The sequence below is a fragment of the Monodelphis domestica genome, chromosome 6 (genome assembly GCF_027887165.1).
Source record: "Monodelphis domestica isolate mMonDom1 chromosome 6, mMonDom1.pri, whole genome shotgun sequence".
In the NCBI taxonomy this organism is placed as follows: Eukaryota; Metazoa; Chordata; class Mammalia; order Didelphimorphia; family Didelphidae; genus Monodelphis; species Monodelphis domestica.
The window spans coordinates 125,557,976-125,571,594 of NC_077232.1; the positions used below are offsets into that span (position 1 = coordinate 125,557,976).

The 13,619-nt window shown below is 39.3% G+C and overlaps 1 protein-coding gene across 10 annotated transcripts in view; it reads left to right on the forward strand.

The window, feature by feature from the left end:
* Nucleotides 1–13,619, forward strand: part of TBC1D1 (TBC1 domain family member 1) — a 341,861-nt gene that overhangs the window by 143,454 nt on the left and 184,788 nt on the right. For all 10 annotated transcript variants that reach the window (XM_007496571.3, XM_056802524.1, XM_007496573.3 and 7 more), the window contains 2 exons: nucleotides 4,045–4,136; nucleotides 12,791–12,901. In XM_007496571.3, coding sequence (XP_007496633.1) covers nucleotides 4,045–4,136; nucleotides 12,791–12,901 — 203 coding nt within the window. The remainder of the gene's footprint in view (nucleotides 1–4,044; nucleotides 4,137–12,790; nucleotides 12,902–13,619) is intronic.

Genomic DNA, 13,619 nt, shown 5'->3' on the forward strand with positions numbered 1-13,619 from the left:
TAGTTATTTTGATTTAAATTTTTTTCCCTTTCCTTCAATTTTCTTTTCTATTATGGCAATTTCTTCTTTGTAAATTCAGTGTTTTATTGACTTTTTCTATCTGTTGCTCTATTTTGTTGAATTGCAGTCATCTTTTTACATTTATTCCTCACTGATCTTATTTTTCCATCTTTATACATGTCAGATATTCCTTCCTTCGCTTAATGAACTTATTTTCCCCAGTAAAGTATCTAGAAATAGCTGCATTTTTAGTTTTTACTGATGTTCCTTTAAGGTTTTTTACTTCATTGTGTTGGAGCTTCCCCCCACTTCCTTTTTGTTGTTGTTGTTTTTTGTTCTCTTTGTCTTATTGTGTTCATGCAACCCACCTCCCTGCCCCCTTTGGTGCTGAGATTTAAAAACTCTGAATCTTAGACAATATTCTTTTTTTTTCTTCCAAACCTTTACCTTCCATCTTAGAATAGATACTCACAGTTGGTTCCAAGTCAGAAAAGAGTTAAGGAACTAGACAAATGGGGTTTGCCCAGGATTACACAGCTGGGAAGAGGCCAGGTTTGAACACAGGATCTTTGGGTCTGACTTTCTATCCACTGAGCCACCTAGCTGCCTATGACAAGATTCTTTCACTGGGATTTTCAACCATTGCAAAACATACTCCATCCCCAGCTTTTCATCTTGTTCAGTCTTCATATATGTCCTTGCATGAATTCTCCAAAGAAGATCTATCTCCCTGCCATGCTCTTGTTCTTTTAATTATTTTACACATTCCAGCGCAGTCCTGAGGGAGTTCATTTGAGAGGTGGCCCTCTCAATGACATGCCTGGACAGTCATTAAGGAAATGCTTCCATTTCATGACACAGGAACAGAATGCAGACAGGCTTATCTTCATTCTTAAGGTCTTAATAGGTTTGTACGGGTAGCTTTATTGGCAGTCTTCAGTTTTTCCAGCAGTATGTTCTAAGAAAATGTTCTGTAAAGCAGATTACTATAAAGAACACCAGGTTTTTCCATAGGAACAATAGTCATTATCGCTCACATATACAGAGTGCTTAATATTATGATTGAGGGATATATTGAGTCCTCTGTAGGGTTTGGTCATCGACTAGACTGTAGAGATGACCCATCATGTGATAAGAAGGGAAAACTATAATAACCTCATTAATCACTTAAAAGAGTAAAATGATGCTCCAAGTCCTGTAAATGAGCAGAAGTGTCCTCTTCGTTCTTTGGTTGTGCTCTAGGCCTCTGTCCTAGCAAGCGAATGTACATCCTGTGTGGTGGTCATTAACGGGCAACATTTGTGCCCGCTGTAGACTTTTAAAGACCTTCTCAGAGATGATTGGGATGACCTTTGTCTCTTTCAAAACAAGGTGGCTCTGAAGAGTTTGAACTGATGCTTTTTCCAAGGTCAGGTCTGCAGAGGAAGGGCACGCTTGGAATCCTTCCATGGATCTTACAGCTGTGTTCATAGCTGAGATGACTATTTTAAAAGATAGCTGCTTCAGCACCAAAATATCTGAAGGTTCCACTCGGGACTTTAGTGATGAAGAATCTAGAGACGAATCCTTGGAATTTGGTTGTCTTCTTTTTTCCCTTTACTCTTGTACCCTTCATGCCCCCTCCCTCCTCCCCCCCCCCCCATTTCCTCACCTATGCTGGGTAGTCCCGATGGGGAATAATAATGGAAAGGACAGTGAAGTGGGGAGCGGGCTGAGTGTAGGAGAGGGGCTAGAGCCAAGCATCTCCTTTGTCTGAGTAATGGTAGAATGTGTGTGTGGGGGGGTGTTCTGGGAGGACTGGCACCTCTGCTGTGAGGGCTGCCTATCCACCTTTGGTGCCCACCTTTTTACCCAGCTCTCCTAGTGGCTCCAAGAAGCGACCCCACCTTGGCAGAACCATTTTAGCAGATGGGCCAAACCAGGCTGAAGGTAGTTGATGGGCCTCATGCCCATTGGGGAGTTGGGGAGCATCCACCCCAAGCATGTGAAGATTTGTCCCAGCAGAATGGGGGCATGAGAACAGTTTGTTCCAACAGCCAGGAAGGTAGCTGAAGTGGAGTGCCTAGAGTTTGGTGGACATCAAAGATGCCGCAGTCATGCACTTTGTCCCGGGCCATCACCAGTCCTCCTGACTTTGGTCTTGCCACTAGACTTCAGGGGTTCTGGAAGATAGAATGAGGCTGACGACTTTGGGGAACTCTGCCTCACTGAAATCTAATTCAAGTGCAAGTCAAGGTGGCCCCCGTGATGTCCTTGGTCCTTTTCAAAAATGAAGAATGGGAGTAGCGCGGTGGCTTAGGGCAGAGAATGCTAGGCCAGGAGAATAGAAGGTACTGGGTTCAAATCAAGTCACTTAATTCCAATTGCCTTGCCCTTATCTTTTTTTTTTCTTTGCTTTGAAACTGAGTCATAGTATTGATTCTAAGATGGAAGGTAAGGGTTTAAACACACACACACACACACACACACACACACACACACACACACACACACACGCTCTGCATGTGATTAGCCCCCCTTAGAGAGCAGGGACCTATTTTTGGCACTGTGCCTAGAACATAGTAGGCACTCAGTAAGTGTTTGTTGACTCTGTGACTTACTTCTCAACTGTAAAATGAAGGGATTGGGGTAGGAGGTTCACCTTCAAATCTATGATCCTGTAGTTCTATGAACTGGGAACTGATTAAATGGAAATGAACTTCACAACTTATTTCTCACCAGATGGTAGAACTACCCACCACCCCCAGCTCTCTTGTCAATTTGAGCCTCCTCCTAGTGCCAAGAGCCTGAGGCCCTATGTCATAAACCAGTGAATGGATAAAAATAGAAAGTCAAACTTTACATATGCTCATTTGATATTGAATGAGCCAAGCACTAAGAGGTCAATCCCCCCAACCCCCAATTGAGACTACCATTATTTTCCTGAGTTAAAAAATAAAAAGGACTTTAAGGATGAAATGTCCAGAAAACCATTTAAAACATGTTGATTTTTTTAAATGGCAAACTAGATACAGTCTGCCTTTAGATCAGGGATTCTTAACTTCAAACACTAATTCAAGTACAGTAGGAAAGAAAGTATATAGAGAGAAGAATCTTTTCCATCTTGTACTCTTCAAATCCAGCCAAACTGGCCTTCTCTCTATTTTGCACAAAGGACACTCCACCTCCATGTCACTCCATGACTTTGCACTAGATGTCTCCCCATCATGGAGTGTCCTCCCTCCTCAATTCCTTCACTGTATAGAATCTTCCTCTTCTTTCAAGACACATCATCACTTCCCCCCTGAAGCCTTTCCTGATCTATCCACACCTGCTAGTGCCCTCCCATTCATCCTATCATATTTGTATTAAACTATTTTGTGTTTATTCTACATAGAAACGTGTGTGTGTGTGACAGAGAGAGAGAGAGACACAGACAGACAGACAGACAGACGGACAGACAATGAATGGTTTCTTTGGGAGCTTTCTTCAGGATCTTTTTTTTTTTTTAATTTTTAAAAATTAAAACCCTTACCTTCCGTCTTGGAATCAAGGCCGAATTCCAAGGCAGAAGAGCAATAAGGGCTAGGCCATGGGGGTTAAATGTGACCCAGGGTCACATAGCTGAGACGTGTCTGAGGCCACATTTGAACCCAGAACCTCCCATCTCTAGGCCTGGCTCTCAATCCTCTGAGCTACCCAGCTGCCCCCTCTTTAGAATCTTTTAAAAAATACAAGTCTTTTGAAATCGAAACAGTGCTTTGGGATTTAAAGTTCCAGAGATGCACTATGTTCTAAAATTCCAAACTTACTAGCTGTGTGACCCTAGGTAATCACTTCTGTTTGCTTCAATTTCCTCTCTGTAAAACAGGGTACCTACCTCCCTGAATTATTGTGAGGATCAAACCTGATCATAATTTTAATGTGCTTTAATGTACCTGACACCATTTATAAAGGTTAGTTGTTACTAATAAATGCTTATGAATTCTCGAACATTTCTTAATTGGCAACCAAAGACACTTATCCTTGGAGTTCATGTGTTTATTTTTTTCCCCTCCTTACTAGGAATGTCTTCTTCCAAAACTAAGCTGGAGCTCCAGAAGCACCTCACAACACTAAATAATCAAGAACAAGCAACTATTTTTGAGGAGGTTCAGGTATAGTTTGACTTTTAAAGTTTCTAGACAGGTTATTGCTATTCTTTTCCTTGTCGTCTTGTCTAGTGAGCACTACTGGGAGAGTCTGGGTCATCTTTTCTGGGCATGGTATATTTGAATGAAATTGCAAGTTGCACAGCCATTCCTGGAAACCTGAATGTGCACATTCGTCATGTTAAGAAAAACTAATCAAGGATGATTTTTTAAAGAGCTCATTAGTGCCTTTTAGATTATAAAGTTCTAGTCAAATCCATTCCATTGTAGTCATATTTGAAATTTTCTGATGCTAGCCGACAATTTGTATCATGTACAGAGAACCTTAAAACAGAGAATCTGATTTGCTCTTTAGGACTACTCTGAGAGATAGACAAGGGAACAACTTCTGCATTTCTTCCAGTTGAGGAAACTGAGGGTCAGGAGATTGTCATTTGCTTTCAGTCATACAATCAGCAAATGTAGAATGTCGAATTTATATCCCCCTACCACATACTCAGCCTTGCCCCTTGGGAGACTTTCAACTTTAATTCTTCATGTTATTCCGTGCCTTGTAGCTAAATGGATTATAATCCAGTAGATAAACAAACTTAATGGGTTTGATACTTGGGATGCAGAAAGAAAGAGAATGTTGTTACTGCGCAGTATGGGTATACACGTGTGCTCTTCTTTTGGACCTCAGAGACATTCTGCCCAGTTGATGTTTTTCAGGGCCATTAAAACAATTTAGCCCATGCTTTTCTTGCATATGATGCCTATGAGAGATGATGAAGGTAGAATTATTGCTCCTTGTCTTTCCCTAATGTCTTTATGGTAGTATATGACTTCCATATTAAAGACGGCTAAGTGAATAATAAATACTCAGCACTCCTCTGTTGCACCAAAAAGTTACTACAGGCTGCGATCTGGATGTGTTTCATGACATCATTTCAGGGGCTATTTTTTTTAAGCATCTGAAGCCCTTGCTGAGTTGACTAAGAGAAAGAAACACATAAGATTATAGATTTAGAATTGGAAGGGACGTCAGATCATTTGAAATGGAAGTTCAGCTCAGATTCTTTTCAGATTTCATCCTTGTAGGCACTGTGGTCAGTGCTAGTTGGACTGAAAGTAATTGGATTAGGGGGCAGCCAGGTGGCTCAGTGGATTGAGAATCAGGCTCAGAGACTGGAGAGGTCAAATCTGACCTCAGACACTTCCTAGCTGTGTGACCCTGGGCAAGTCACTTAACCCTCATTGCTTAGCTCTTATCGCTTTTCTGCCATGGAACCAGTACACAGTGTAAATTCTTAAGCAGAAGGTAAGGGTTTTAAAAAAATTAATTAAATTGAATCCATCCCAGTTATAAGCTCCTTGAGGGAAGGGACGGTATCATTTTTATCTTTCTTTGTCCTCAGTGGCTAGCACAGTGCCTTATACATAGTAGACAAGTCATAAATGTTTATTGGAGTGAAATGAATTGACTCTGGTTCAGGCTGTTGAATTTACAGATGAAAGAATGGAAATGCAGAAAAGAAACGTCCAAGATCATACTCATGGATTAAATAAACAGTAGAACTGGAATTTGAAACCAGGTCCCCTGATGCTAAATCCAATACTGAGTCACAATTTTAGGAAGGAAGCCTGACTATAGATTAATATATAAATAATAGAAAAATGTAATAGATAACAATAATAGTATCATTATATATAGTATATAATAATAAATAGATAATAATAATGAATAAAATTAATAAGTAATAGATTTATTCCAGAGATATTGCTTCTATTATTCCACTTCCTAGCTGTGTGACCCTGGACAAGTCACTTGACCCCCATTGCCTAGCCCTTACCCCTCTTCTGCCTTGGAGCCAATGCACAGTACTGATTCCAAGATGGAAGGTAAGGGTTTAAAAAAACAACAACTTGTCTCCACAGACATACATACAGGGATACTTAATGCATCTAACTAAAAACTAAAATCTTTCGGTAACTTGTTTTTTTAGAACTGCTTTTAGAGTCAAGCTAGGAAATAAGTCTTTCTTGAAAGTTGCTCATTTTGATAAATAATTTCTATGTCACTATCAGTTTATAGCAGGAATCTAATTTGTCTGTGAACTGATTCCTCCCTCTGGTATGGAGCACAGCCAAGTATGTTTAATGCAGCTTCGAGCTGTTAATAGTTTAAGTATTAGAGTACTGAAGATTACAGGCTGCTAGTAATTTGAAACTGCATTAAATATCTATATGTATGTCTGTGGAGATAAGTTTTTTTAAACCCTTACCTTCCATCTTGGAATCAATACTGTGCATTAGCTCCAAGGCAGAAGAGCGGTAAGGGCTAGGCAATGGGGGTCAAATGCCTTGTCCAGGGTCACACAGCTGGGAAGTGACTGAGGCCCAATTTGAACCCAGGACCTTGGTCTCTGGGCCTGACTCTCAATCCACTGAGCTATCTAGCTATCCCCTGAGGAGATAAGTTTTTGAAGTTTTACATCATTTATGTTTTTGGTCACCTGACCTATTCACAGCCCTACCTCCATTGTTTTTGGGTGTTCTTGAAAATTCCAAGGATATAATTTGCCATTTTAACATGTATTCTAAAGCATTTTTTCTGAAAGTAATTTAAACACAACATTAGTATTTTATGGTCACTCAGTAAAAATAATTCCGATTTATTTAGTTCTTTAAGGTTTACAAAGCAGGAGTGTGGGGCTGGGATCAGGAATATCAGCATTCAAGTCCAGTCTCAGACACGAGCTGTGGAACTTGCCTTGAAAGTCACTAAACCGGTCTCTCTCAGTTTTCTCAACTGTAAAATAGGTATAATAATAGTACCTCCCCTTAAGGGTGGCCTGGAGGAGCAAATAAGAAGATAATGTAAAGGGCTTAGCACAGTTCCTAGCTCGTGTCTGTGCACGTGTCAGTGGTGATACTGATGGTGATTACTTTTTTATAGCAGCCCTTTGAGTTAAACAGTATAAGAAGTTGTTCTTCATTTTACAATTAAAATAGCAGAAGCTCACAGAGATTATTTTCCCAGTCCCAGAATCTCTGTTTGCATCTCGATTTCTTGACCCCGGTCCCGTCCTCTTTCCATGAGAGCACTGTTTCCTTTCAGCGATGTCTTCCCTTCTTTCCCTGTAGAGGGAGTCAAAATAAAGACTGACTCTTCAAGCAATAGACACATCCAGGACTTGTTCCTGGGGTCCTTTCAGAAAAGATCTTTAACCCAAGGAGTAATGCGGAAAATCCCCAAAGCCCGGGGACTGGATGGGTAAGACAAGTTAGGCAGGGTAGAGAGAGCCCCTCTCTGGCGCCACAGGGCCTCGGCTACATTTTGGGCCTCCTGAATACCGGGCTCCTGTAAGGCCAGGCCAGCCGCTCCCCTCAGCTCTCTGGGCCTCCAAGGATGAGGGAGCTCCACTAGCTGGCCTCTGACCGCCCTTCTAGCGTGAGATGTGGTTTTCCCATTCTTCTGGAGCTTTTTACAAGAGAATATCCTCATGACCTAAAGATCTTCTTTCTAAAAAACTGTTTTTATTTGATTGTGCGGAAACACTGAAGTCTGCTGTTCTTTGTAGTTAGGAAAGGTAGCGTTTTCCATGCCACCGTGTTGTCTGCTGTGACATCTCCGGTGGAGCCTTAGATCCTGCCTTTGAATTTTAGAGAATCTCTTTTTGTCTCATCTTGATTAATTTTTACTTTCACATTTTTTCCCCTTTGAAGTTAACATGAAGTTAACATAGCTAGATGTAGAGATGGGGGGTTGGGGGGGGGACCAGATTTCTCACCTATTGCCCTACTCAATTTTTTGCTATGTTGAAATAAATTATTGGGGGAGTATTTTTTCTTCTTCGTGAAATATATTACTGCTTTTTGATAACAGACAAAGGGCAGCGTTAAAGGTACAGAGGCTTTCTGCCTAGCAGGGTTGGGGAGAGGGAAAAAAATTAGACCTCCCCCATCTGTTGTTGTTCATTTGTGTCTGACTCTTTGTGAACCCATTTAGAGTTTTCTTGTCATGGATACTAGAGTGGTTTGCCATTTCCTTCTCTAGCTCATTTTACATATGAGGAAACTGAGGCAGAGTTAAGTGACTTGGCCAGGGAGGACCATACAGCTAATGTTTGAGGCTAGATTTGAACTTAGGAAGAGAAGTCTTTCCTGACTCCAGGCCCAACTCTAGCTACTGTACCACTCACAGCCTCCCTGCCTAGATGTCTCTTTCTTCTTTTTTCTCTTCCATTCAATTCTCTCCTTTTCTCTTCACTAGGATTTAGGGAGTATAGGGCTTTTTACTACTCCAATTCATTCATAGTCTTGGGGAAGAGACACCAGGAATGAGCTTTGACTCTAAGTGAGACAGACTACATGTCTTCAGGATGCAAATCTAAAACATGAAAGGAAGTCCTAAATGTCAACCATCGACCATCCTTTGCAAAGCTATCTTTTCCATTGGGAGCAAGGACAAGATAGTTTTCCAGGCTTTCACTTTTAAGTAAAAACCATCAATGAGAGATTTTGAAGTTGGAAGGAAAATACATTACCTTGACCAGTATCCTCATTTTAAAGATGAGGAAACTGAGGCTGAAAGCAGCTTAGACCTGTGACTTGTCCAAAGTTCACATTGGTAATAAATGGCTCCTTAAGAATTCTAATTTATGTTTTTCAGACTCTAAAACTGGGGCTCTTTCCACCCTACCACACTGCTATGCTGTGTGGTATTTTGATTTGATTACTGAAGGAAGAAAAAAGAATGCAAGCTATAAATCCATATTAATTCTGTGTCCCACATGTGAAATTCTGGGAGTTATTTTTTCCCCCTGAAGTTAGGTGAGATGAAAATAGTGAAGATTACTAAAAGTTGTGTGGAATGTTAGCTATTCATGTTCTAAATGCAAGCATAATTTACTCTTTCTTTTCCCCCTCTGTATTATCTTTTAAGAGGATATGTATGTAATGTAAAAAATTAAAAAGTCAAGGAGAAAATATAATAGTGAAGATTAAACTTAAAAATGTGACATTTACCAGTTTATTCTTATTTGTACCTCATTGCTCAGCACAGCCCCTGGTATCTATTAGATGCATAATAAATGTTTGTTGACTGACTGGATGAACGAATATAAAGTTTAAGATACTATAAGTTAATAAATATTGAAATGCTCTGAGTGAAGAAAAAAAAAGAGAAGACTGTGTATGCAGTTCTCAGATTTTGGGAGCTGTAAAGGAACCCAGAGATGACCATGATCAGTTGCTTCTTTTTACATTTGAGGAAACTAAAGACCAGAAAAGTTAGGCTTGCCAAAGGTCACAACTAGTAAGTTAGCAGCAGATATACAGTGAATGTGAAAACGTTTTGGAAGGGATTTAGGGCTTCACCAGAAGTTTTTTTTTTTTAAAGGAAATAGAATATGAAGTTACCTTTATGGTAATCATTTTTGAAGCAACAGTTTCCACATAACAAGATTTTTCACTTGTTGGGACAAATGATCAAACTTAACACCTTGGAGAAAGAGATGAGACTTGTGACTTCGTTCCATGGTCAGATAAGCTCTTTGTGCCAAAGGTAGCAGAAAATTGACCAAGGGGGAAAATTTGCCTGTTGACACCACATTTCTTATAAAAGTTTAATCATTATAATCAATAAATCAATCAACAAACTTTTATTAAGCCTCTGCTGTGTGGCAGGTAGGCAGTTAAGAAGCGAAATAGAGCAATGGACCTGGAGTCAGGAAGACCCAAGTTCAAATTTAGCAGTGGACACTTAACTAGCTGTGTGCCTCGGTTTCTTTATGTAATAGAAAGCTGGAGAAAGAAAAATCAAACCCTCCTAATATCTTTGCTAAGAAAACTCCAAATGGAGTCACAAGGAGTCAGACAGGACCGAAACAGTTGAACAACAACTGTGTTAAGCAGTATGCTAAGTAGAAAAAGAAGCAAAAGACAGTCCGTGCCTTCAAAAGCTTCTAGTCTAATGGAGGAGACAACAAGCAGCAATATACAGAGCAAAGTAGCTGCCAGATACATAAGAGATAATTATCCGAGGGAGGGCACTAGACTTAGTGGGGCTGGGGAAGGCTTTCTCTGGGAGCTGGGCTTTCAGTTGGGATTTAAAGGAAGCTAGAGAGGTTAGAAGTGTGAGTGGAGGAGGGAAAGAAAGCATTCCAGGTATGGGGGTCAGCTGGAGAGAATGCATGGGGCTGAGGATGGAGTGTCTTGTTCATGAAGTAGTCAGGAGGCCAGTGTATAAAGGCATCCCTGTATAAAGAGCCTGAAATAGTCCAGAAACATTCCCCGCTGCCAGCAAATACTTTTAACTCTTTGCCAAGTGGAGAGATGTGGCCACTGAAAGCAATAATGTTTTAAAACTTACATTGTTCTGCAAAGTGTTTTGAAGATAATCATTCCAAAAAATATTTATTGATTAAATAGAAAGGAGTTTCATGAACAGATCCAAAATGACACAGATACATCCATATTTTTATAATAGTTTCATTATTGAGAACATTTAATTTTGGGTGATAACACCTCTAAAGTCTTTTTAAAAATAAGTTTTTATTAATCTATTTTATATCACCAGGGTTTCTTCCAATATTCTTCCCCTTTCCCTTCACAGTCACCTTGTAGTCTTATGTGTTAATAGAGGAAAATAAATCTTTTGCATGGGGAAAAATAATCCTACCTCTTTTTAATGTTAGTATTCTTTCAGTGACTTTATAGGGCTGCAAATTTCAAAATATTATACTGTCTCCGAAAAAACAGATTTGTGATGACCCCTAAAGAGTAATGTAGAGAGATGTGCTTTGGCTATATAAGGGCTACAACATTTTTACCAATGATATGTGTATAAGAAAGAGTCTAAAATCTAGGAAATGTATAATTGATTTAAAAAATGTTTAGGTAGCCTCAAAACAAGAGCAGGACCTAACCAATGGATAGCTCAAATGTTGCATTGGTACCGAACAGAATGTTAGAAGACTTGGAGCAGAGGCATAAGCTTGTTTTAAAAATATATTAATAGTTGTATTTTAGTACAATTGATTTCCTTTGTAATTCTATGCATTTTATATATTTAAAAAACATTATTCTGAAAAGGGGGTTCATAGACTTCACTGCATTTCCAAAGTGTTCCATGATTCAAAAAGGGCTGAGAAAACCCTAACCTAAAGGAAGGTCTCCAAAGTAATGGATGCATCCTCCTTGGAGCACATAAGGGAACACCTGGACAAAAACTGCCCAGGATTGGGGAAGGAGGGAATGAATAGTTGAGTTTTGAGCAGTTGGAGGGAGAACCTATATCAATGAGCTCATGTATCCTTTGTAATTCCAAATATTATTTCAGACCCCATGGGTGACATACATAATGCTTGTGGCTACTAAACTCTATTTGTTAACATTTGTTTTCATATTAAAAGTCAATAATGTGTTAAAATTTAAAATCTGTATAATAATATAGTGGAACAATGAGCCTACAGAACTCTGAAATACTTTTTATACTTTTTACTTTCTGTACTGAACAGGTCATTACTTTTTGTGGTGATATAAGAGCAGATTAAAAAAAAAAAAACCCTCACCTTCCATCCTAGAATCAATACTGTGTATTGGTTCCAAGGCAGAAAAGCAGTAAGGGCTAGGCAATGGGGGGTTGTGACTTGCTCAGGGTCACACAGCTGGGAAGTTTCTGGGTCAGATTTGAACCTAGGACTTCCTGTCTCTAGGCCTGACTCTCAATCCACTGAGTCACCCAACTGCCCCCTAAGTGTAGATTTTGAGAGGATATCAGAAGTCAAATAATGTATTCTATGTGTATAATATCCCTTGAGACTTTGTACCTATTTCTTGTGAATATAGGGAATCTCTTTGTATCTAGTTTGTGTAGGGGGAAGAGTCTGGAAATAGCATGGGCTCTAGACTTCAGTGGTGCTTATAGAGTTTATCTCCTATTTAATTAAAAAATATTTGTATATGAGGTAGTTTGAGGCAGTGTTGTACAGTGAAAAAAAAACAAACTCAGTCATCTGGAGTCATAGAATTTGAGTTCAGATTTTGCTGTTACCATTTGGGTCCCCAATTAATCTTGGGCAAATCACTTAAACTCTTAGCTCATCTGTAAGCGAGGGGGTTCGATTTAGTTGGCTCTAGCATCCCAGTCCCTTTCAGCTCTAACTCTGCAATCCTATGATTATGCTTGGCAGGATTCTTGCAGGAAAGAGGCTTGGTGTGGGATTTAGGAGACTTGATGTCTCTCTCCCTCTGTTACCTATTAGCTTTGACGTGTAGAAATCACTAAATCTCTCCAGGCCATTTCCCTCATCTGTTCCATGATGTTGGGATTTCCATGATTTCTTCCAACAACAAAATTCCACGATTGCAGTTATCTATTGAAGAAAATGGAATTTAAAATTTAAAAGGAAAAAAATCTTGCCTGCATGCAACTTACTCATACTATCAGTCCATTTGAACTCTGTTCTGCACTCTGCCTACAACTACAGAGTAAATGTCATTATAATATTAATAGAAGGTAATATTCCACTATTTAGAATCATTGGTGCCATCTAGTGACTTTGTCTGGGAAAATCACCTGAATTCAAAGGCATTTGGTGAGGAGGGATTTTGTTGAAAATAAAGCACAAAGTTCTTATCAGTTTCTTTTCTTTTTCTTTTTTAATTACTTGAAGAAAATAAGGCCCAGAAATGAGCAAAAGGAGAATGAACTTATTATTTCTTTCCTGAGATGTTTATATGAAGAAAAGCAAAAAGACCACGTTCATATTGGGGAATCAAAGCAGGTATGTTTAGCTTCCCAAGGACAAACTACAAATGCAATCTTGAGCATGGAATGAAATTTAAGAAAAAAACCTTTTGCTTTTGTATGTTATATTTTGATAGAATTTTGAGTATAGTACAGATGTGAAGATCAGAAAAAAGGAAGTTGTTGCCAGTTCACTAGTGACAGTTAATCATTATGTATTTATTAAGCTCCTACTTATAATGTGCCAGACACTCCATTAGGTTCTGGGGTCAGAACCTAAGGCAGAAATGGAACAATTCTTGACCTCCGGGAGCTTCTATTCTATCAGGAAAGAGACTTAGTACACTTAGAAGTATATCCAAAATATATTAAAATACTTTTTGGATATAGTTATCCAAAAGAAACTATATGCAAAATAAAAGCAACGTAATTTTGGGAGAGAGAGAAGCACTAATATTTGGGGAATTCAGGGAAGGCCTTCAGTATGAGGGAGTGGTTGTCTTTGAGCTTTGAAGGAAACTATGAATTTTAAGAGGTAGAATTGAAGAGGGAGGTAGGAAGTCAGTCTGTACAAAGATGGCGAGATGGATTGAATGGTAATGAGTGAGGAAAAACAGCAAGGTCACTTTGGACTAGAACTAATAAAGATGATGACACCAAGTTTTGGTCAATAGGACATAGTCTTCTGTGTGCTGTGCATTAACTTCTATTAATTCAGCTAGGGGTTAACAAGTATATAGTCATAGTGTATAGAA